General features: G+C 51.4%; 2 protein-coding genes across 7 annotated transcripts in view; both read right to left on the reverse strand.

Annotated features, from left to right (window-relative positions):
- Positions 1–1,143: 1,143 nt before the first annotated feature.
- On the reverse strand, positions 1,144–13,568 carry SCD5 (stearoyl-CoA desaturase 5). The gene is made up of 5 exons (XM_032187145.1): positions 13,396–13,568; positions 7,289–7,419; positions 4,785–4,990; positions 2,965–3,197; positions 1,144–2,815 (listed from the first exon to the last, which is right to left on the reverse strand). Exons 1-5 carry the CDS (start codon positions 13,517–13,519, stop codon positions 2,625–2,627), a joined length of 885 nt encoding a protein of 294 aa, XP_032043036.1. The 5' UTR covers positions 13,520–13,568; the 3' UTR covers positions 1,144–2,624.
- A 5,004-nt stretch (positions 13,569–18,572) lies between these two features.
- SEC31A (SEC31 homolog A, COPII coat complex component) overlaps positions 18,573–21,385 on the reverse strand; it is a 35,880-nt gene continuing 33,067 nt past the window's right edge. For all 6 annotated transcript variants that reach the window (XM_032186479.1, XM_032186477.1, XM_032186476.1 and 3 more), the window contains 2 exons: positions 19,890–19,961; positions 18,573–19,179 (listed from right to left, as the gene is read on the reverse strand). In XM_032186479.1, coding sequence (XP_032042370.1) covers positions 19,000–19,179; positions 19,890–19,961 — 252 coding nt within the window. In that variant the 3' untranslated portion in view covers positions 18,573–18,999. The remainder of the gene's footprint in view (positions 19,180–19,889; positions 19,962–21,385) is intronic.

A 21,385-nucleotide genomic window follows, 5' to 3' on the forward strand; every position in this document is an offset into this window, starting at 1 on the left:
CATTAGCCAGATCATCTCTCATCACAGCCATCTGTTCCTTCATCCAGCTTTTAAAATATTTTGATAGACTTCATTTCTGCACATGCCCCGCCACTAAACATACACCGTCTGAGCATGTGTCCCCTCTGCATGGTGGCAACAGGCGTGCCTGAGATTTGCCAGAGGGGCTGTTGCCTGCAAAACGCCCCCTCTCACATGTGAAATATCCCCAGATCCCAGCCCTCAGGCATTTGATAGAGGACCCTTTCAGTTTCTGAAAGATATTTCTTTGCATACTTCCAGTTTTTGTTTTGTTTCAAAATCATGGTTAACTTGCAAATGGTTTCAAAGTCTCAGATCCCTGAATCCCCCTGGAACTGGTGTTGCCACTGCACTCTTACACTTCCAAGAAAAACGTGTATTACCTTGGTATAATTTCAGGTAGTCAGACTGAAAACAGCCTGTGTCTCTTTGCAGGGCCAGTTACTCTTCTTACAGCACGTACTTGACAAGAATCAGCTTAGGGAAGTCCAAGCAATAGCAGCACAACATTAAAAAAACATCTAAAATGTGATAAGGATCAACAGGAAGATGTGTATGTAAGCTGCCATGAAGAGCATTCACTGCGGTTCTCCAGCCAGGAAGCTGCACAAACCACACGATGGAAGAACCATTAAGGTGAGGCATTTGCCTCTTCCCCACTTCGCTCCTACACTCACACATCATGTCCAAGCCCATCTCTGGCATCGGTCTGAAGGCTTTATGCTGCTCTCCACCAGATCCATAAGTAGGCACTGTAATGGGTGGTGGGGAGAAGCTTCCCCCCACGCTGTGTAATTCCACCAAACGGCCCAACTGCACTGGGATTTTCACACGTGAGAACTTGCCGTGGTCCCCTTTCAAGCTTAAGTCAGCTTTAAATTTCTGTTCCCCTCCTTATCAGCTTGGCAACGAAGCCAGAAGCAATCCAGTCTCATGGGGCCCTTCTGTGTGCTAACAGCCCTGCGAAGGAATGCACAAACATGGAGGGGGCAGGTACTCTGGAAATGCTGCACCGAGAGAATACCTGGAAATGCCAAGTGAAAAACACTGCTGTGCTTCTGACGTATGCTGCACAAAGCCCTTCGCTTCTGGAGACATTTCCGAACAAAGCACAGCAGCCCGTCTAATCATAACTGTTTATTGTAAATCACTCAAGAGTTTACACAACATTAATGGCAAAGTAACACTGTTAAAACACCTGCTGGATGAAATACAGAATAAAGACAACTCTTTAATATTATATGGCATCATTTGGAAAACAAGAAACGAGAAAAAAAGAATTGATTTTAAATTGCGTGGCTTTGTTTTTTAATTCTACATCTTTCCTGAAAATATCCGGGCCCGAGTCTCACTTAGCTCGAGATCACTGCCTTGCCCGGGGCGTGGGGCCGAGCGGCCCAGAAGTGAGCGCCCCTCTGCGAGGGACAAGGCAGTGACCTGCTTTATAAATGAAAATCATGCCCTTTATCTTCGAAAGTGCTCCAGTGCTGATGGTACAAAGCCTCTCTCCTGCACTGGCTAACATCTAACACAAAGGGCTCTATGTCCCATTCCACATGCTTTTTTTTTTTTTTTTTCCTTTTTTTTCCTTTTTTATTTTTTTTTTCCTTTTTAATCAAGGCAACTGTTAAATGTTAAATTCAGAAGCTACATAACTGTCTTTATATTTTGCTCAGAAACCAATGGATGTTGCATGCAGCTGAAACATGAGTAGAAACTGACTTCTATCAAGGTCGGTTTTCAAAGACCTGCTAGTCAAAGGCAGCAAAAGAAATTAAGAGGCCTCTTGTGCAAAAGGAGCTAAAATATGCATGCATCAATGGCCATGACTGATTAGAATATAACTCAGGTCTCCGAACATCGAAACCAAAGCTTTATTTGGCTTAAGACATTGTTGAGCTCTGTACCCTTACAAATTACAATGTATATGCGACAAGAAAGGAATCATCTCAACATAGCATCAGGTTGTATTTTGGCCTGTATAGAGACTAATCTTCAACACAAAAGCCTGCTCAGCAATAAATGGTTTTCGTACTTAGCAAAGACAGCAGCGCGTTGGTCTGGCTAACAGGGCTAACAAAAAGAAGAAAGCAGATTTTCAAACTAACATCAAACTGATCTTCGGCCCATTGCTCGCCTCGGACATCCTGTTTTCCATGGTGCCGTCAGTTTGTAGCTGACACAGCACACTGGGCCCTGCCCCGGCCTCTCCAAGCATTGTGTCTCAAAAGAATATTTGATTAAGAGTAGAAACAAATTCTCCCCTCACTGCACTTTAAAAGGATAGTTAGTCCCTCCAACCTGCCACATTTACCATGAACGAGCAAATTACAATGTATTTCAGACATGAACTACAGTGACTAAAATCAAATCTCTCTCCTGTTTTAACTCTAATATTAAATAATATAGAACATTTTTACACTTAATAGTCTGAAGTTTGGACATAAAACAACTAATAAAGACAAAAAAGCTGCAGCCGAACCTGTGGAACAAATTTGGCTCAACTGAAGGAACTAATATTTAACCAGAGGAGAAGAACCTCCAGCGAGCAGGGGGTGCCCACACGCGCACCCCAGCGCTGCTGCAGGGAGAAGCGCCGCTCGTCAAGCGCTGCCATCCCCAGTCCTTTCCTTGCGCGCCTGGATCATCTCCTTCGGAGCCTGCTTTCGGTCGGTGACCAACCCCAACCAGAACATGAAGTCAATGAACCAGGTGGTGGGGTTGAACTTCAGGCCCAGCTCGCTGGCGGAGTAGTCGAAGGGGAAGGTGTGGTGGTAGTTGTGGAAGCCCTCACCTGGGAAACAGAGAGGGAGTTACAGGAATGAATTCAGGACCGTGCTGGGGTGGGGCATCCCAACCCCATTTTCAAAGCCCTGACCCCTGACTGCCTCCATTTTAGAGCTCAGAGTTTGCAGATCTCTTTGGGGGGGCTACAGCACCTACCGATGGCTCCCAGAGTGACAAAGGTGTTCTGCCTGGGGTTGATGTACTTGTCGTAGGGGCGGTTGCCGTACATGTGCGCGGCGCTGTTGACCAGCCAGGTGACGTTGAGGGAGATGGTGTACCGGAGGATGGAGGCAAGGAAGTAGGCGTTCCACAGGCTCTCGCCCCAGAGGTACCACGGCACAAAGGTGGGGATCACAAAGCACATCAGCACCACCGAGCTCTTGTAATACCTGCGGGGAAACCAAAGGACACCGTTACCGTGGTGGGGACGATGGCAGGGGAGCGAGGAGAACTTGCAGAAGAACTTGAACAGAGCCAAGGAGCCCTGGAAGAGTCTGAACCCAAGACATCCACGTCTACAGAGTGGTATGTCCTTAGGGCAGGCATCCATTCCCCCAAGCCTGTGGGAAGCCCACACCGGATCAGTTCATCAAGGGCTGTATCCCGTGGGTGGGACCCCACAGCACAAGGGACGAGAGTGACCGAGAAGGAGCGGCAGAGAAGAAGTGCCATAACCCCCATTCCCCCATTCCCCTGCGCCACTCAGGGGGGAGGAGGTGGAAGAGGGTGGATGAGGGGAAGGTGCTTTTGGTTTCTTTCCTTTGTTTCTCACTTCTCTAGCTTGTTAGTAATAAGCAATAAATCTTACTGTCTCCCTATGCCAAGTCTGTTTTGCCCGTTACAATAATTACTGTGTGATCTGCTCGTCCTTATCTCAACCTTTGAGCCCTTTTCACATATTTTCTCCCTGTTCCTCTTTGAGGAGGGGGAGTGAGAGAGTGGCTGTGGTGGGGCTCAGCTGCCCACTCGAGCGGAACCACCACTCTGCTGCCACTCTTGTCCTCTCTAAAGCAGTGACACAAGTACCCACCTGCACTGAAAAGCACCAGGAGATGTGAAAGGAAAAAGTGCCAGGTAAGGAACAGCTATGGCTATTAGGATGTTATGGAAAGATGGCAGAAAAAGAATTGCTGCTAATTCAGGACCCACTCCAAAAATGGAGGAAAAAGCTCAACCCACAAGAACATTCTTGCATGTCTAACTGAAATGATGTCTCAGCAGATCGTAGCTGTATCCAAATCTTTGGAGCTTGAGGTGTTTGTTTTATTTGTTTGTTTTATGAGAGAAACTATGTTAATGTGTCAGGAGCAGTGTTGGGGAAAAAAATTGCTAGTGGTCCCTGTTGTGCATGCCACAGAGCATGCCCCAGCTCTGCCAGCTCTTGCCTGGGCTGCCAGAGGATGAGCTTGGTACTGCAGGGGAAGGAGCCACACAGCAGCAGGGAGATTTTCGACTCCCTGCTGTTGCATGACATCAGTTCACCATTCAGAACGCAAAGAGAGCCACAAACCCTGCAGCAGCAGGCAACGCTGGGGCTCCACAGCTGAGGCCCAGTCCCGGAGCAAAAACCTCAAGACCAGCACCTGAAGTCCCAGGGGAGCTCAGCGCTGGCTGCAAACCCGGCACCCAGGCACACCTCAGAGCCTGCAGCTGCCAACACACCACCCGCTGTTTGCTCTGTGCTGTCAAACAGACCACTTTGGCCTCCTAAAAGGAGGAACCTGAATTTTTCTTCAAAATGTTTTGCTTTTTTGCTTTTGAAAGAAGCTTTTCAGCTTCTTTCAAGCTGAACCCGCTCTGCGCTAATTCTCAGGGGAAATAACTAATGCTGTGCAGGATGCAGGATGACAGTCCTGCGAGAGGAAGCACTCAGTCTGGGGGAGAAAGAGGACAGACAGCAACGAGGAAGAAGCCACAATGAGGTGATCAGGACCCCTCCACCCCGTGCCACGCGATGGCCGTGCGCTCCCACTTACTTTCTCTGGAACCTGACGACGGGGTCATCCAGCAGGTCAGTGAAATCCAGTTTTCTCCCCTTCTCGATGACGTCCCGGTGCTTGCGCACGAACAGCCAGCCGATGTGGGAGAAGAAGAAGCCACGGCGGGCGTTGTGCGGGTCTGCGTCCGTCTCCGAGTACTTGTGGTGCACGCGGTGGTCTCGGCTCCACTCGTAGATGTCATTCTGCAGAGAGAGCACAGCGGGTGAGGGGAGAGAGGCCCCAGCTCCTCGCATGCACAGGAATAGCACCCAGTTCGGAGGGATGAGTCTTTCACAGGAAAACTTCCACTTAAATGACTGCTCTGTCTGCCGGGGTGTGGACGAGAGCACGAGACTGAGACGTGAATTCAGTTGCATCAAACAAAATAAAAAAAAAAAGCTATTTAATACCTGGATCTACAGCACTGTGAACTTCAACCACAGAATGCTTGGTGGAGTGCCCTTTTCTGTGTTTTTTTTTCCACCTTTGCACAGGCAGGGAGGGACCCACACAGCGATACCCAAAGAAAGAAGGCTTTGGGTTGGAACAGCAGCAGCACCCACAACCACCAACCACAGCAGCTTCACTCCCAGAGCAGAGGAAACCCTTTGTGGTGTCTGCGAGGAACCGCAGAGCGGCAGCCATCGAGGCAGGGGACGCTGCAGGACACGGCAAACCCAGGCTAACAACAGCCCTGCCTGTCTGTGTTTTGGGAGACCCAAGCCCTATGCTGAGAGCATAATGGAAATCGCTGCTCGTTCTCTCAGCTGCCAGCATTGAGAGAAAGCACCAGGGGTACCCGAGCTGCTGAACAACTCCAGAACAACCAAAAATAACCAAATAGTCTGTCTCAAATGCATCAGTTTGATGGCAGCATTGCAAAGGTGCTGTCTGCAAGAGACAGGTGGGGAACAAAAACCCACTGCCCAAGAAAGCGAATGGAGCTGAGCAAAACGACCTGAAGGAAGCCACCGAACTCCTCAATGAGAGCATGGGCAGATCTTCACCTTGCTGCCATTTCATTTTTTCCCTTGCAGAGAAATGAAAGGGGATGAAAGGCACTGCGTGGCTTCAAGGGGCAGATGTACACTTCAGAGGGGGCATCCAGAGGACTAGGAGATGCTAAGATCAAGGCATTTAAAACCAACTAGACTCATGCGAGAAGCACACACCTAGGAAAGGTCCTCTTTCTTAACCAGAAATGGTATTTCCAGTGAGACTATTGATCAGCTTGTCGTAAGAGCACTTGATAAAATTACTTGTGGCACAGCAGGTAACCAGGTCAAAGCACTGATACTGTAGGAAATTAACTTGGCTTCTCACACCACAGCAAACACCTGCAGGGCTGGCAAAAACAGGATTCCCCAGATGAAAGTGCAAGGAAGCTGTGAAACAACCGAATCACAAGTAATTAAAACCACAAAGGCTAAGAGCAAATAAAGGCCAGGGGCCAGAACCGTTGGCAATAAATGCACCGACAGCGGGAGCGCCACGCGTGTCCCTGCGAGCACATTAATAGCAACCAGTGTTCAGGAAGCTGGCGCTCTTGGTGAAGCTTCAGGTAAACTCAGGAGTGAAACCCCCTCTGAAACAGCACTGAGCAAAGGGTTTGCAAAGCTCTGCAAGGCACAGAGCAGCACGAAGCGGCTGGAATACAGCTCAGTGGCTGGAATACAGCTCTAAGCAGGGGGTTAGAGTCAAATGGGACCCTAGGAAGAAGATAAATCAATGATAAATGAGCAGTACAGAAGCGGATGAAGGGACTCCCTTCATCCTCTGTTGAGGCACATGAAATCATGCACACATATTGGAGAGAAAAAGGTAAAAACGTGGTGTGCAGTGCCACAGTGTAATGCTATCACAGATGCATGTAGCTGCTTTGAACAGCCAAAGGAACAACTACGTTCACACCACGGAAATCCTGGTTCTGGGCTACCTCCTACCACCAGCTGAATGTTACAAGAAGATTTTGAAGTCTGATATTGCCTATCAGGAAGTACAAAGCTAGTAACACACTTCTTTACAAATGCATTTAAATTCTACTGCCAAAAAAAAGCGGCATCAAACAGAGATAAATTCAGACTGCGTGAAAGGATGCCCGCTCTCCTTTCTGGGCATGTGGAGAACTCCAACTGCCTGGCTGGACAAAGAGACCTGATGATGCAGACGTATTTGCATGAGGCCGTCCCTTACGCAAGTTTCTACATTGTCCTCTGAAGCAAGGGGCCTGGCCTGGGTAAGAGAAGCTGCTGAGACCCTGATCTGGGCACATTCGACTTGGTCCTTCAATAACTGTTGCTCCTGGACTGTCTGTTACGTGTTGTGTGGGCAGTGAGAGGGGCTGCATGCCCCCTAAGCCAACACCATGCGTCAGCAGCAAACATCTTTGTGCTGCTGTGTACACATACAGTGCTTCTGATGTCTCTAAGCTGGAGGGATCCCTGCACGGGAGGTAAAGCTGCCAGGAGGCCAAGAACCGGGACAGGCAACCACGATCCCACCTGGAAAGCCATGGAGTTAGCTGCAGCCAGGAAGATGCGCAGAGGCAGCTTGGCCTTGTAGGAACGGTGGCTCCACAAGCGATGCGCCCCAGCCGTCACACCCAGGGCTGTCACCAGGAAACAGAAATAGGCTGAAAGACAAAAAGAAAAGGAAAGGTGAGCCAGGGGCCGGCCGGCCTTAGCATTGCATTCTTGGCTGTAAAGCTGCTCCTTGCCCTGCCTGCAGGGACACTCAGGAGAGGAGGGGAGGCTCTCAGCCCAGCCCTGGGATGCGGCACTTCTCCTCCCACCCCTTCCTGCTTCTCTGGTGTGATGCTCGGCGGAGTCTGGAGCACGTCAGCTGCTCCCAGTTAGGCCGCCCAGCTGCCAGGATAGTAGCCTCTTCTGCCTCCTTCCAAAAGCAGCACTGATTTCTCACCCTGGGACCCGTTCACACTACCCCCAGAAAAGGTTCAGCTGCGCAGGCCAGAGTGGCGCTGAAGCCTGTTGCCAAACCCAGGCTCGTGCCTGCTTCCCGAAGGGAGGGACCCAAAGGCACAACCGTTTCCTCTCGCTGCTCTGACACGTGCCCTGTCACGGCGAGGACACAGCCTTGTCTGGCACAATGCAGGGAAACCCATCCTGTCATTTTCTGTACGTGACACCGAGCCGCGCCGGGCTGGCGAAGCCACGATGTGTCAGGGACGTCACAAAATAGAGCCTCTCACACTGCTCAGATGACTGCAATGGTGGGAAGAGGTCTGTGACACACCGAGCACTGACATTATCCAGGCAACACAGAAATATTAAGGCTGGAGTCCTGAATCATCAGAAGAACATATTGTCTGTGGGTTTTTCACTTGTTAACCTCATGCTGGGCCTAGGGACTGAAATCCCCTGTCTTCACCCATCTCTTCTTTTCAGGGGATTTGGTATTTCAAGAGCATCCTCCTTGTGAATCCCATTTTCTGATGGAGACAGAGGTATCGCCAAAAAGAATAGCTTGCTGGCCCTTCCGCAGCACAAAGGGGAGCTGGAGTGGCTGGGCTTCGTACCCACGCAGCACGCCTCTTCTTTGGCTTTGCAGGGGAGGAATCGCAACAGCAGGAATTTTCCTAAAATAGATCCCAAGGGCTGAAGTGTCCCCAGGGAAAAAATAACAAGAAACCCACCTCAGGAGCTCAGTGACCGGAGCAGACACAAATCCTGTTGGACAAACACACCGAACAGTGAGACTGGATCGCCACGGTTCTGGCAGGAATTCGGGTGCCTGGCAATGTCACTTGGCCACCAATCCCTGCTGTGCCAGCACCAAGAAGTGGCCGGCACGGAGAGCAAGGAGAGGACAGGAGATGAAGAGGGAGCAGAGGTTCGAGCACAGGGAGCCGGCAGGTTGCTAGGCTCCACGCACGCGGTGCCTCTGCACAGATGCTATTTCTGGGAACGCGCCAGAATCAATAGGCAGCAGATTTTTATTCAACATGCTTATTAATGACCTGAAACAAAGGCAAACAGCATATTAATTACAACTGCAGAGGGTGCTAAATTCGGCGCAGCAGTGAGAGAGCAAAGAAACACAAAAGGATCCACGCAGAAAAGGCTCGAGAGAGAGAATCTGCCTGGGTAGGAAAAAGCAACGCGACGCAGCGCTGGGGCCACGAGCACAGACAGGGATCTGCAGCGAGGATGAGATGCTTGGGGAAGCAGGCACCTGCAAGGATGATCACCAGCAGCATGTAAAATATTCTGAGCTTGCCACAGATAGGGCAGCAAGACACCAGAGGGATGTTGCCCAACCTCCAGGAGGACTGGGAACATCTCAATGGTTTGTGGCACCCCCGGAGGCATCAGAAAACCACCCTCTGCTCTGCGTGGTGGCTTAAATCAGAGCAAATCTCTCCCCCTGAGAATTCCAAGTCTGTTGTGTGTTTAACGTCACTACTTGAACTTGTTTTCTTTCCCAAAGCACACTGGAGGTGGGATATGTATCTACAGGTAGCAAATCCAGAGGATTAATGAGGGCTTTGGACACTCACCTGGTTAAAAATAAATGAATAAATAAATAAAATGAACCTAAACAAGGAATGCAAGGGGCACTGGCTGAACTCTGAAAGAGGGGCAATGGCTGGCCCTCCTCAGACACAGCTCTCAAGGAGGCAGAGCACCGGAGAGCAGCCATCCACACGCGCCGATGTCCAACATCACCCAGTTACATGGAGCAAACTGCACTCATCTCCGAGGGGCAGAGCAGCAGATACAAAAATAGTAGCTGGGAGACAAAAATCAATAGTGTGTCCACCGCAGTGCTGCAGAAATGGGCTGCAGCACGCGGGACGTGGCTCGGCGACGGCTCCCGTGGGGTCCCGCAGCCTGACTTGGTAGCATCAGCAGCAACGTGAGGGTTAAAACCACGAGGGACGGGCACGCAGCCCTTGGGAATTTACACGCTGGCATTTACCTCAGCTTGCGGAGCCCGAGCAACACTGCTCACAAGGGAATTTTAATAATCAGCTGCATAGAAGTCAAGGTCTTCCATCAGGCTCCGAGAACTGGGTGAGAAACACAAACGGCAAGCTGCTCCAGCACAGGGCGAGCGCTGCAAAGCTGGCGGGTCGCTATAAATATGTAACAGTTCCACACCTTGCCGTTAGGATTTTTTCCCTTTCTAAGAATTACATCACATCTGCATATCCCCCACCCGCCTCCTGCTCCTCCCCTGTGGGTTTCTGCTGTTGTTGGCGGGCGGGTTTAGGACCGATGCACGAGTACTGCCCAAATGAGGGGAAGCACACGGACGCCCCTAGCTCACACTGGGGTCACCCAGCTCCTGCTGCCGTCCACTTCAGCATTCACCCGGAGCCGCCGGCTGTTTGCTGAGCCCTGCCAGCTGTCACAGGCTGGCATCAAAAGCACCGGGGGCTGGACTCGAAGCAGCAGCAGCCAAGAATTAAAAGGCAGCGATTCCCCGAGCCACCCGCTGGGAAGCGCCCGGCAGCTCTCGGGGGAGCCACGCGTTCGTGTGAAGAGCCAAGGTGTGAAATCTCAGGCCAGGAGCGGGTTCATCTAAAATTAGATGTGCACATTCTCTCAGCCGCTCTAAATCGAACCGAGAGAGAAAAAGAGAAGATGAAACGCATCGCAAGGAAGAGGGGAGGCAGTTTGGAGCTGCGAAGCAGGTGAGTTTGGCAGTGGCAGGCTGGAGGAGCTCCAGAAGCAGCTGTCGCGCCCTCGTGGCCCAAGACACCCAGCTTGCCTCCGTCTGGGTGCACACGCCTGCCTACACATTTTCAGGAAGGCTCCCCAGAGCCAGCCCTTTTGGCTGAGCACACAAAAGGCTTTATTCCGGTTGGAATAGCAGAAACGCTCGCATTGACAACTGCGGCCAAAGCGACATAAATAAAGCCAGGAGAGCAGCGGGATGGCAGCAAGTATTCCAGAGGACGCTGTAATTCCCCTCGGAAGCACACACACATCCCCTGAGCTCGCCAGCAACTGAAGATTGCCTCAAGATGCCGAGCGGTTCCCGTGTATTTTTAGATCAAAAGAGAAGGCTGGGAGATGCTTTGATTTCTGATTTCTCTGAAATCTGTGATGCTTCTGTGCAGCCTCTCTCGGCTCAGCTGGATCCCGCGCCATCACAAAACCGTCGGCAGATTTCACTTCTCCCCCAGTGACCTCACTGCTGTCCTCAATCCGCAGGCTGGCGAGGGCTCCGCTGGCTTGCAAGTACTCTAGAAACACTGACGAAGAACTAGCATTGATTTTGCTCAGTAAATCCCTCCTGCCAAGGCAGCCTTGGATACCTCCTCGCAGAATTTTAAGAGGAAAGCAGTCACTATCTGCTTCCTGACCCAAAATCTTGCCTGCAAGCAGTTGCCCGAGTATAACCACCGCAGAGCCCCCAGGGTGCTCCCGGCAGAGCAGCAGCAGGAGAGACAGCAGGAGTTTAAATCTGGCACCTTCACTCCACGCCTGAAACACAGGGAGCATCCCCACGTCCTGCTTCCAGGGAGGTCTCAGGGGTACAGAGAGCAACCCCTCCGGAGCCAGCATTTCTATTTCCAACCATCCGTGTGGTGCTTCTAGCACAGCGGGAGCTTCTCGAGGTGAGCACACCGCGCAGAGGTGCTGCCAACCAAAGCCGGTCCACACCCGACACGCCAGCAGATGGCATTCAAGAACACACACGGCTTCTGGATCCTGAAAGCCCAATCAAACTTGCATCTGCAGTGCACAGCAGCAACATGTGCCTCCTCGCGCCCATCGCCTGCCAGAAGGGCTGAGGAGGAGGAGGAGGTGATGATGGCAGAGCCCTGCAGGCACCACACTGAGCCCCGGGGTCCACTGGCTTGCAGCCCCTGAGCGATGGGATGTCCCGAACAAGACGAAAAGCAGTGGCAAACCTCTCCTCGCACATGGGCACGAGGCTGTAACTTCCTCCGTTGCAGGATGCCAAAGGGATTTTTGTGTTAACTAGCCCAAGCACCGGCTGGTCACTTAACCTGTCTCATGGAAGGGCTGCGACCTGCCACACGCGCTGTGGACCCCTCCGCACAAGTTCACATCCATGAACACACACGACAGTGCCCAGCAAGTGCTGCTGAAACCTCACCGATGGCTGAACACACTCCTGGGGGGCCCAGGAACTGCAGCCAAGGACAGGAAGGGGCTGGCAGAGCAGGGGCTGTATCCAAGGTGCGGCACAAGTTCCAGGGAAGCAGCAGGAAACCCAAAAGCCGGCGTTTTAAGTGGTGTAAGCATGCATCCTTGGAGAGAGAACCCGATTCCCAGTGCTCTCCAGGCAGCCTGGTGGTGTCACACAGAGCTGGTGGGGGTCCCGTCCACAGCCCCAGCGGTGTGTGGGGTTCGATGAGCTGCAACACCTGCCTCCACGTGCTCGTGCAGGAAGCAACGGGAACAGAGGAGCACAGATAATCCAGAGCAAACACCCAGCCAAGTCTTCTCCTGCCAGCTTTTTTCCGTTGTCTATTACGTGTGGCTGGACGAGTGTCAATAAATTACCAGTGGAAATGGGTCCTGCTGAGCGTGCACTTCGGGTGAGGACAGCTGTTTGTGAGGTGGCACAGCGGTGCTGCTGCAGCAGGGACAACCAGGTGGGTTCACTAAGGGAAAAGTGTGCCCTGCCTTGTGCAGGCAGCACCCACCCCGCCCAGCCGAGTGCTTCCTGAGCTACAGGCGTCCCCGGGGGAGGATAAATCAGAAGCCAGGCAGGCGCTGGTGAGCCACCGACCGCTGCCCGCATCCTGCCACGCACCACCGAGGCCAAGTTCATTAACCTGAGCAACAACAACGCCGCTGTTGTCTACCCCTGCCTCCAGGGTGATGGCACACGCTTCAGCCGTAGCTATGCTGCAGGAGGTGCTGTGTTTTACTTCGCCCGCTGCTCTGGGTGGCTGGACCCAGCCTGCTCGCTGCCTGCTGGAGAGCCCCTGTGCAAGTGCCCAGCCAGCTCCAGTGAAAACTTTCCAGCCTTTCCAGTAACAGTGTCGGGGAACAGGGAGAGAGAAAGGGATTCAGTCGCAAAGTCGTCGAGCTCTGTTTATTGCTCAGCATCTCTGCAAAGTCAACCAGAAGGAAAAATACCTTGACGGATGGATGGAGGGCTGAGGCTGGTCGCTCCATCCTTCGGCCCCTGCCTTTAGGAGCTCCATGGATCAGAAGCAGAGGAGATTTCGAGGCGTTTTCTCCTCCTCAGGAAGGCGACAGGGATAAGCGAAAAGCCCACCTGCCACACACGGGGCTGGGCTGGGGGGGGTTGAAACCAGCGTGGAGCCGGACCCACGGGAAACAAACAAATAAATAAATGGATAAATAAACGGATAAATAAATAAATAAATGCAATAAATGGGGAATCCTTCGAGCGGGCAGCCCATCCCCGGTGCCCCGCAGAGCCCCTCTCCTCTCCTCTCCTCTCCGCCCCCCCGGCTCGGCTCCCCCGGCCCCTCACGCCCCCCGCCGCCGCCGCCGCCGCCGCCGCCGCCCCCCTCGGCGGCTTTCGGCCGACAAAGGCGGCACAAAAAGGGGCCGGGAGGGGAAGGAGGGGAGGGAAGGAGGGTGGGGGACGGCGAAAGGGGCCCCGCCACGCTGCCCCCGGCCCCCGCACTCACCCCAGAGCAGGGTGAGGAGCTGCGCCCTCGGCACCAGGCTGAGCGCGTAGACGGCGCCCAGGTGCAGCAGCCCCATCAGCACCACGTTGCGCCACACGATGGCCTGCCCGCCGCCCGCCGCCATCTCGCAGCCGCACGGGGGGGGGAGACCGCGCAGCGCGGCCGGGGGGCGCCTCGGGGCGGCCGCCTCCTCCTCCTCCTCCTCCTCCTCCTCCTCTTCCTCCTCCTTCTTCTCTTCCTCCTCCTCCTCCTGCCCCGGCTCCGCCGCTCTCCCGCACCGCGCGGCGGGGGGCGGGCGGGCGGCGGGAGGAGCCGGCAGCCGGCCCCGCATAGCGACAGCCAATGGCCGCCGCCCCGCGCCGCGCTGAGGGGACAGACCCCGCGCGGCTCCCCTCAGGGCGCCCGCAGCCGCCCCCGAGGGTCCCAGGGGGAGCCCCTCAGGGTGGTGCCAGCGGTCACCCATGAAGGTCCCAACAGCCCCCACATGGAGCTCCAGCAGCTGCCCCTTGGGGTCCCAATGGCTGCCCCTCACAGTGGTCCCCTCACAGTGGTCCCAATGGGATCCCCTCAGTGTGGTCCCAGTGGGCTCCCCTCAGGGCTCTGACAGTCACCCCTGAAGGTCCCAACAGCCCCCACATGGAGCTTCACCAGCTGCCCCTCAGGGTCCCAATGGCTGTCCCTCACAGTGTCCCAACAGGTCCCCTCAGGGTGCCAACAGCTGCCCCTGAGGGTTCAGCAGTCACCCCTCACAGTGGTCCCAATAACTGCCCCTTGGGGTCCCAGCAGCCAGCCCTCACAGTGGTCCCAACGGGTCCCCTCAGGGTCCCACTGGTTGCCCCTCACAGTGGCCCCAATGGCTGCCCCTCAGGGTCCCAACAGCCACGGGTGTAACTCACAGCCCCAGGAGGGGCAGGGTGTCATGAGGGGGCACAAGCCCGCAGGGTGGTGACATTTATTGGGCTGTGAGGAGTGAGTTGGAGAGGAGATCCTCAGGCTTCCAAGGGTAAACAGCACCACTCGTCCTGCCCGTGCCACATGGGGACAGTGCCATCGTGCCATATGCTGGGGACAGTGCCATCCGTGTTTAACGGAGGAAGGTCAGGCTCAGGGCGAGCACAACGGGAGCGCTACCAGGCAGCAAGGGAGTACGTACAGCATGCAGGGAGCACAGCTCTAAGAGCCCAGGTGAAAGCCAAGAGGCAAACATGCCAGGAAACTCCTTGTGATGTGTGAGTGGGGCACGTCACTGCTCCCCTGACCCCAGGAATCACCACTCGAGCAGCAGAGCTTTGGTGTCAGCCCCTGATCACTGTGCTGACTGTGAGTGGCAGTACAATTTGGGAGCCCCTGGCTTTTAAAAAGTTACCAGGCTGCTTTGATCATGACATTAGGGCCATATGGAGCAGACAGAGACCTGCACTGCCAGGCTAAGCTGTAGCTCAGAGCAGGAGATGCAAATAAAAGACTTTGCAAATCTGACTGTTGTTTCTGTGAGCCAGGAGCGCCTAAAGAAGAAAACCAAATAGCTGCAAGCAAAGCAGCACACACGAAATGGGATTTTCTTTGTAAATGCCCCAGGGTTCATATTCTCAAAAGCAAAGGAAATACAAAACACAAAACAAAACAAAGTAGCCTGAGTGTGATTCAGAAATCTGTGATATGAATTGCCTGGTTTTATCAGCTGCACCTGGTGGAAAATATGTGGTGGCTGCACACGGGCTGGAAATGAGAACGGAGGCCAGCGTTCGGAGGGACATGTCAGAGCGCTCCCCTCCTTTGGGCATATTGCACTTGCTGGCAACCCAGCCAGATTTTCTGCTGGATGGTGCCCTGCTGACCTGAGCAAGACGCTGGCTCCTCTCTGTTAGCACCGGCACCTCCTGCCCTGTGCACACATCCTCCTCCAACCTCCCAGGCAAAAGAAACCCCTGTGTGTCGTGTTGGGCCCCACGGCAGCATGTGGGTGCCTGTCCTGCTGATGGGGTCACTGTGGGTCCCCACAGAAAGCCAGTGAAAGTGGCTTTCCTGAGCCATGGGCTCCTGTGGGGTGAAGGCTAGGGACACGGACCCTGGTGAGCGATACTGGTATGAAGCACATGAGCATGCTGTGCTAATTAATTACTAACTACACCTCCTGAGGCAACTGAATCAGCAGAGAGCATATAATTAAGCCCCAGATTGTTTCTGATATATTTTAAACATTCTTCTAGAATTCTCCGCCTGGAAAGAAGAAAGAGGACAGCAACAATGAAAGTTGGCAGATGATTTGTGGGGACACCGTGAGTGTCATGTTAATGCTACTGCTGCCTGCTACCAGCACATTTCTGCTATTTAAAACATTGACAAGATTGACCTCATTTTTTTTTCATTTTCTCTTGTGAAAAATTAAGCAGTGTCCACAAAGCATTTTTCAAATTAAGGGCTTAAGTGGTAGAGTAGGAAACAAAGCCTAGGACATTGGAGGGATGAGAAATATATGTTCGCTATGTACATGTCGAAATGCTTCCAGTGCCACATGGCAGCAGGTTCCTGAGAAGCCTCCTTCATACAGTACAGGGCAGTTGCAGACCTAGGGGCAAGGTCATCCGTCACTGCTGTCCTGGGGCACTCCTGGGGAAATGCTTGGAATGAGACACGCTTCCGTCTCTGAAGCTCATGGGAATTGTAATCAGGTCTGCCTCTGCTGAGTGGGGCTCGCGTTAAACATATTCCTGTCTCCTGCCTGCCCTGCTCTTCCTACTATTGGTGTAGGTGCCTCAGAGCACTCGCCAGGTGCCCTCGGCTCTCATTCAAGGCTGAGCAACTCAGCTCTGCCCCAGCAACTCCTGCAGGGGAGAGAGACAGCAGCCTGTTTGGCTCTGGCTGCAGACAAGCTGTCCTCCAAAAGGTGCTCCCACACCTCCTGGGTGCTGGGGGAAACAGCTAGGGCAGCAGGACGCCCCTTTCCTTCTCTCTCAGTAGCCCAGGCAGCCTGGCACATGCTCCCTTCTGCAAATCCACATTCCCAATCTGCATGTTGGGGAACGATGTGATCTGAGAGGCACAACACAGAACAAATCTGATGTAAACACTGCACGGGCTGCAAGTGCTGCAGAGATTAAAAGACAATCCCCAGCATTCACGCCTAATGCTGACCTTGGGCTCCTGCCAGCCAAAACAAGGTAAATCCATTACAGAGTTCCACAGGCAGAAAAAAGGTTTTGCTCCCTTACTTGTGTGTTCTGCCTAGGGCCAGCACGAACCCTGGTACCACCCCACTGAGCTCCCAGTCCAGTGGCCTCGGCAGTGGGAGAAAACTCTGCTAACGCTGCCCTTACTGCACCATCTCCTGCCAGGGGCTTTGTGGGGATGGCGATAGCTGTGGCAGTGAGGTACTGCCCGCTGTCGGAGGCCGCCAGGCAATACCCCTGCAGAGTACATGCTTAGGTTTTCCTTATTTCCTCTTATTTTTACTCGCAGCAACCACAAGTAGCCTGATTGGCGTTAATGCCACAGTATGAGTCTATTCTCACTTGGTGAAACGAAAATTGGGCTGTCTGGGGCCAAATTCTGCTACCAGTGTAAATTGGCAGAGCTTCATTGCCTTCTGTAAACCAAGCTGGCCATTTGCATTTGTGATATCAGATGGGTGGCAAATTGCTTGGCATTCCCTGAAGGTAAAGCAGACAGCAGTGTAGCTGATGGACAATTACTCTTCATCTCAGCTGCTCTCGGAAGAGAAGCAGCAGATCTTTGCATCCACTCCTGTCCCTACACAACAGTTTGTCACAGAAGCATCGGCGCTGCCCAGCACAGCTGCTTTGCACCATACTGAGGTTTTTTTATTCCCACCTCCCTTCAGATTTATTCTTTTTAAAAATTTGCTCCTCAGTTTAACCTATCAACCAAACGGAACAGCCTAACAGGTCTGGGAGGAGCCTGGTCCTTTTAGACCTCAAACTGAACACCCTGCAGGACACTCCCTGGATAGCACGGTCCCAGCCATCAGAAGCAGGACCGGTGATCGGGACATTTTTCCCACTGAGGTGAGGGAAGCTGTTCTGTTTCCCCGTTACTGGTTTCCAGCACCATTACCAATCCTCACCTTTTTGATTCAGCCAACGCAGGAGCCTGCTGCGGCCAGATTTATTAAGTGCGTGGTTAAATTAAGCAGGGTACCTTCAAGCCCTTCTGAATGCCAAGAGCGGAACACAAACTACTTGTAACGCTGCTGAGAAACCTATAACCCAGATTAATGGGAAGAAAATCAGTCCTATGGCTTTTTAAACTCCTGAAACAAAGGAACTCCAGTTCACTGCTTTATGTTCCCCAATTATAAAAGCTTACAAGGTCAGAAAATACTGGAAAGGAAGTAAGATTAAGCCCAATTTCATGAGAGAAACAAACTGTTGTCCCTGACAAATCTATAACTCATTATCAGTTTAAAGTCACAGATATTGTCTGTGATTGCATTATTTGTAACATTTCTTGCGATCTTCACTGCCAAACCTGATTTCCACAGGCACAGACTCCAGCTATTTTTCATGAGAAGCAGTTTCACACAGGCCAAGTCCTGTTATTTTTTTTTTTCTTCCAAACTGGACAATTCCTTCTTCCAACTGTTCTTTCTAGACATGGCACACTTGCTGGAAATGTTTAAAATGTAAATCCAGCTCCATCTGAGCTGCAACACCCACCCCACTGCTCTTGTTACTGGCCAGCAGAAGCTTGGGCTGCAGTTTCCCAGCACAGCACGTACTTGCAGGGCAAACTTGCAGGGGACTGCAAGAAGCAATTGGCATCTTGTTTACACAGGGAATATCTACCTCACCGTACAGGTGGCCTAAGCCACTCTGCATGATTTCTGCTCTTAGCTTTTGAAAAATGCATGGAGATGCATTCAGAATCCTTGAAATGTAAACACCTCAGTGTAAATGTTAAGCAGAGCTTTTACATGATCAATGGGAGATCAACATCTCCTTGCATCTCCGAAGCAAGATAAAGCTTCCCCACTGTAATCCAGGTTCAAACTCTCCAAGTTGCACTTCATCAAGACACATTTTAATAAATTAACGTTTATTGAAAATATCACAGTAGCCTCTATTTTTTGCTCGGTTGCCCCTGTGCAAAATTAAGCTATTTAACATGTAAATTGTTATAACAGATCTGCAAGCAGCTTCATAAAATGAAAGACCAAATACACTGATAATAGGATCAGACTCTTTAATCTGGTGGATAAGGAACAGTGGGGTGCAGGGGAAGAATCTGTTTTAGGGTCTGATACACAACCTATCTTTTTGTTTTCACACATACATCTGTTATTAAAAGCCGCTGTTTAGCAGTATAACATGCATCTAAAAACCGACAGTATGGGCTATCATCCATTAAATACACTATTTGTGGACCGATCATTAGGGATGAGGGAACGATTAAAATAAAAAGAAAAGCACCAGGGCTCCAAGGCCCGCCTAAAATATTCTGCAGGGAGAGTGTAATGCCATTTGTCAGCGCTCTACTGCAACATGCGTTGAGGACTAGCGTTTGGTCCGCTTCCTGCATGGTTGCTGTAGAAATGCACTTCTTTGGATAAGCCTCCATTGCAGGCTTTGCAAGCACAGGGTTTCTTCAGACACCCAACTTATTGGCCTGGGTGAGGACAACTTTCAGAACCGGCATGAAAGCCGAGGTCTCGCTGAAGTTGCTGGTGCTGACGATGTGCGTGTGGATGTTCAGTCCTTCCACGTAGTTGCGGGTTTCGATGCTCTTCACCATGTTGTGCAAACCGCTGATGATGGTTGGAGAGAGCTGTAAGGAAGCCAGACAACGCAGCTCAGCACGGAGAAAAAGTAACAATGCTACAACAACTTAAGTCCTGAAATAGTAACAGTGCTTGTTAGTCCTGAGTGCCATCTCTGGCCCTCGAGAAGGTGCAGGAATTAGGTCCTTGATTTAAGGACGGCAATCTTTGGAGGTGCTCCACCCTGAGCACAGCTGCTGGCAAGTGCGACAGCAGCCTTCAAGCAGAAGATAGCACTACAGAGGTGCTAAGAGAGATAAAGCCAGTCTGTTATTCTACCACAGACCTTCTGGAAGCCTTTGGAAAAGCTACCAGATCTTCAAACTTCTGACTTCCAACCAAGTTTGTGAGCCTCAAATGCCTGCAACTTTATTTTATTTATTTATTTTTGACTCCAGGTTGCATGCATCTCACATTCCCTACTGGGAGTGGGGAAACTCTGTTGTCTGATTCTGCCAGCTGGGGACTGGGACCCTCCTGATGCATTCACCCAGCGCCCACTGCAAGAGGCTCTGCCCTCAGTCCCTGTGCAGGGCCCCCATAAGCAGAGTGACCCCACAGCACTGCCAAGCCTGCATAGGCACATCTGAAGCACACTTCCAGAAATGGACAGTCGGTGGCTACATACTGCAGAGGGGGCCAGGCCAATTCTTAGCCATAACCTGCAGTATCTGATGGAGGGTGAAGTGTTAAAAAACAAAACAAAACACAAACTTACTGTCTGTTCCCTAAGTTTATCGTATAGACATTCAAGGCGTTTATTCGCATCATCTAGTTTTCTTTTGGTTTGCTGCAAAAAGAAAAACACATTAAGAACTAGCAACAGTAAGGACACCGTTCTGAGCTGATTCCAGTGCAAAGAAGTCCACATAACCCATCAAATTCCTTGGTTGAAAACATTTTAATGCACAATTTTAACTCTTTTCTGTACTTTTCTCCCTTGGTTTTGCTAGGAAAGACCAGATGATATGACTGTAGCTCTCCACCTGCAACTGTTCTCGTGACCTCTCAGGTACAGTAAGCTTTACAGGTACATCCAAAGGGACACTTGCAAAACCTGCAGCTATAGCTGGTGTGCCAAGAGACAAAAGCACGAGTTGCAGCAGGAGCATTGTTTTATGGGTCACTGGCAAATCACTGTAACAGTTGGAAAAAATATTACTGGAATCTAATCTGATGATGTCACGGAGAGCTTAAGGGCACATGCAGTCACTGAAGCCTGAGTGTGCACAATTCCATTATCATTTACAGCAAATCCTAGCTGTAATTTTCATTATATGACTCGTAAAACCAAAAGCTTGTTTATAAGTCTTCACTGTCAACAGAAAAACTAATAGCCTAACCCTAACTTCTTAAAGATCCTTTCTGCTTCCGTGATAGAGTGAACCACCCACTGGTGTCTCTGGGATGACTTTACCACAAAAGACTATTAAAATAATCCCATTAAATTTCACATGGAGCACCACTGCAACGGAAATGCATTTTTATCCACTTGTTTTTACAAACAGCTACGGAAAAAAAAAAGATTTTAGTCCAAAATAACGAGAAACTGCAGAAATAAATCATCTAGGTTACAATTACAAAAGCAAAAAGAAGTAGAAGGTCAATAGCGGTAGAAATGGTATCAGTGCACTTAAGTACTAGAACTTTCTCCTCCATCAGCACACACATCAATACATTTTCATTTAGGCTAGTGCCATCTTGCCTGGCTACTGGGAAATTTTCCCTGGGTTAAGTAATTGCAGAGAGAAAACAAACGTCAGGGAATGCTCCAGCTCAGGTATAAAGACAGGCGGGTGGCTGCCTGCTGTGCCAGAAATTAGGGGAAGCTGCTTGGATGGCAAAGGGCAGAGAGGAGAACACAGGCCACAGGTCTCTCATGCCACTTGTAAGTACCCTCAGCAGTGGTTATGTTGTCAAGGGACTGAGGCACATACAGAAAGAGCATGCTAGGAACAGCTAAGGAATCGTCTTTTGGACTTGGTAATGCCCTCGGACACATGACCTTCCTACATTTCTTTCAAAACCTGTTAAAAGACCCACAAGTTTACTTGATTTTACAAATGGCTAAGGAAAAGAAAAATAAATTGCGCCCCACATGCAGCAATACATCTCTCCAGCCACAGGAAATCAGGCACAAGTTGAAGTTGTTTGTTCTCCTGACTCCCTGCTTCCCATTCCAGCCCTAAGCAGTGATGCTCTTCATCCACCCCT

The sequence above is a fragment of the Aythya fuligula genome, chromosome 4 (genome assembly GCF_009819795.1).
Source record: "Aythya fuligula isolate bAytFul2 chromosome 4, bAytFul2.pri, whole genome shotgun sequence".
Classification (NCBI taxonomy): Eukaryota; Metazoa; Chordata; class Aves; order Anseriformes; family Anatidae; genus Aythya; species Aythya fuligula.

Coding starts and splice junctions, on each gene's coding strand:
- SCD5 (XM_032187145.1), bottom strand. CDS start 13,519: ATGGCGGCGGGCGGCGGGCAGGCCATCGTGTGGCGCAACGTGGTGCTG. Junction 4,991..7,288: donor CTAACTCCATGGCTTTCCAG/GTGGGATCGTGG, acceptor CTCTCTCTGCAG/AATGACATCTACGAGTGGAG. Junction 3,198..4,784: donor GTCGTCAGGTTCCAGAGAAA/GTAAGTGGGAGC, acceptor GTTTCCCCGCAG/GTATTACAAGAGCTCGGTGG.